The 2,510-nt window shown below is 22.6% G+C and overlaps 1 protein-coding gene across 1 annotated transcript; it reads right to left on the bottom strand.

Moving 5' to 3' along the window:
• Nucleotides 1–94: 94 nt before the first annotated feature.
• On the bottom strand, nt 95–1,519 carry LOC113472276 (GTPase Der-like). The gene has a single exon (XM_026831949.1). The coding sequence runs from the start codon at nt 1,492–1,494 to the stop codon at nt 151–153; it is 1,344 nt and encodes a 447-aa protein (XP_026687750.1). The 5' UTR covers nt 1,495–1,519; the 3' UTR covers nt 95–150.
• Nucleotides 1,520–2,510: the final 991 nt, after the last annotated feature.

The following is a 2,510-nucleotide window of genomic DNA, read 5'->3' as shown; positions in this document are numbered from 1 at the left end:
TTTAAAGATTTTTAAATTATTTTTAGTATTAGATGAAAAAAACTATGAAAAAAACAACTAACAAGATTATATAGTATATTTTTTACTTTGACATTATACTTTTGTTTTAAATACAGAAAAATATATTTATATTATAAACTTATTTATGTTTTATATTTTAATATATGGATTTATATTTGATCGAAATTCTATTTTTAATGGAGTACCTATAAGAGAAAAAGTTCTATAAAAATATTTCTCTAAATAACGTTTATAATCATTTCCAATATACTTTAATCTATTTCCATGAATAACTATAATAGGCGGGTTTTTCCCTCCTTGATGCGCATAACGTAATTTTGGACGAATTAATTTTTTACGACAAGGGGGATGATTTTTAATTGCACTAATAAGTGCACGTGTTATTCTTGAAGTAGAAAGATGAATTATTGATGAATCATAAACATGATTAATTGACTCCATAAAAGAATTAATGTTATTTAATTTTATTGCAGAAATAAAATTAAACATTGCAAATGAAAGAAAATTTAATTTTTTTTTTATATTATTTTTAATAATTTTACGTTGATTATGAATAATACTATCCCATTTATTAACACAAACTATTAATGAACGTCCAGATTCATATATAAAATTAGCAATATTTATATCTTGTGCAGAAATATTTTGTTGTGCATCTAAAAGTAATATTACTACATTTGCCTCTAAAATTGATTTTAATGTTTTAATAACAGAAAATTTTTCAATAACTTCAAAAGTTTTATTTCGACGTCGAATTCCAGCTGTATCAATTAATATATATTTTTTATTATTATATTCAAATAATGATTTTATTGAATCACGAGTAGTTCCAGGTGTATCATAAGTAATTACTCGATTTTCTCCTAATAATGAATTAATTAATGTAGATTTTCCTACATTTGGTTTACCTACGATAGCAACTTTAATATATTCAATAGAATGAATATTAGTAAATTCTTTTTTTTTAAAAAATTTTTTATAAGGAAGTTCTATAGTCAATATATTTTCTAGAAAATTTTTAATACCATTCCCATATAACGCAGATATTATATGAGGATTACCAATGCCTAGCTCATAAAAATCTAAAGATATAGAAGAATTAATATTTTCAGATTTATTGATTACCAATACAATTGGTTGACCAGATTTTCGTAAAAAATTAGTAATTAATTTATCTTGCTCAACTAAACCCTGTCTACCATCAACAATAAAAATTATAATATCTGATTCAATTATTGCCTGTTTAGTTTGTTTGGTCATCTCATGCATAATACCTTTTTTTACTTCTGGCTCAAATCCTCCGGTATCAATAATAATAAATGATTTTTTACCTATATATCCCTCTCCGTAATGACGATCACGTGTTAATCCAGGATAATTAGCTACAAGAGCATCTCTAGAATTAGTTAAACGATTAAATAAAGTTGATTTACCAACATTAGGACGACCAACTAAAACAAGAACAGGTTTCATTTTTAATTTAATATAGTTTTTAAATAATTTTAAAAAATTTTTTTTAAAATACTTATTATTAATAATAAGTTTTAAATAGTTTAATTATTTATATTTTTAATAATCTTTTTATAAAAATAATTTTCCGCGTCTTTAAAAGAAATAGAAATTTGTTTTAATGTAGGATCCTCATATTTGTTACGTAAATCTTTAATTATTAAAGTATTATTTATTATTTCATTTTCTCCGATTATAGCAGCAAAATTAGCATTACTAGCATTAGCACGCTTCATTTGAGATTTAAAACTTTCATGTATATTATTAAAAACACAATTTAAAATTACCTTTAATCCTAATGTTCGTAAATTTTCAGATAATACAAATGCTTTTAATTCCGCTTCTTTTCCTACATGAACTATATATATATCACATTGATGTGAAAAATTATGATTTATATTTATTTTTTTTATTAACTCAATTAACCGTTCTATTCCTATCGCAAATCCAGATGCAGGAACAAATTTGTTACTAAATTTTTTAATTAAAAAATCATATCTTCCACCTCCGCATATAGAATTTTGTGAGCCTAATTTATCAGTGGTCCATTCAAAAACAGTACGATTATAATAATCCATTCCTCTTACTAATTTTGTATTAATTTTATAAGAAATATTATTATAATTTAAAATTTTTTGAATACCATAAAAATGATCTAAAGAATCTTTTTCTAAATAATCTAGTAATTTTGGTGCATTAATTAATATTTCTCGTATAATTAAATTTTTACTATCCAAAACACGAAGTGAATTCAAATATAAACTATGTTTTATATCTTCACAAAACCATTTTGAATCTTTATGTTTTTTAATATAATTTATTAAATCAATACAGTATTTTTTTCGTTCATTAAAATTTCCAATAGAATTAAGTTCTAAACAAATATTTTTTAAATTTAAATTTTTCCATAAACGAGAACACATTATAATTAATTCCGCATCAATATCTGGACCAGGAAATCCAATGGCTTCCACCCCAAT

The sequence above is a fragment of the Diaphorina citri genome, unplaced genomic scaffold, assembly GCF_000475195.1.
Source record: "Diaphorina citri unplaced genomic scaffold, Diaci psyllid genome assembly version 1.1 scaffold4561, whole genome shotgun sequence".
NCBI classification, from domain to species: Eukaryota; Metazoa; Arthropoda; class Insecta; order Hemiptera; family Psyllidae; genus Diaphorina; species Diaphorina citri.
This window is presented reverse-complemented; position numbering and strand designations above follow the sequence as displayed.

What these genes read in the sequence shown, in the direction of transcription:
- LOC113472276 (XM_026831949.1), bottom strand. Translation starts at nt 1,494, where the DNA reads ATGAAACCTGTTCTTGTTTTAGTTGGTCGTCCTAATGTTGGTAAATCA.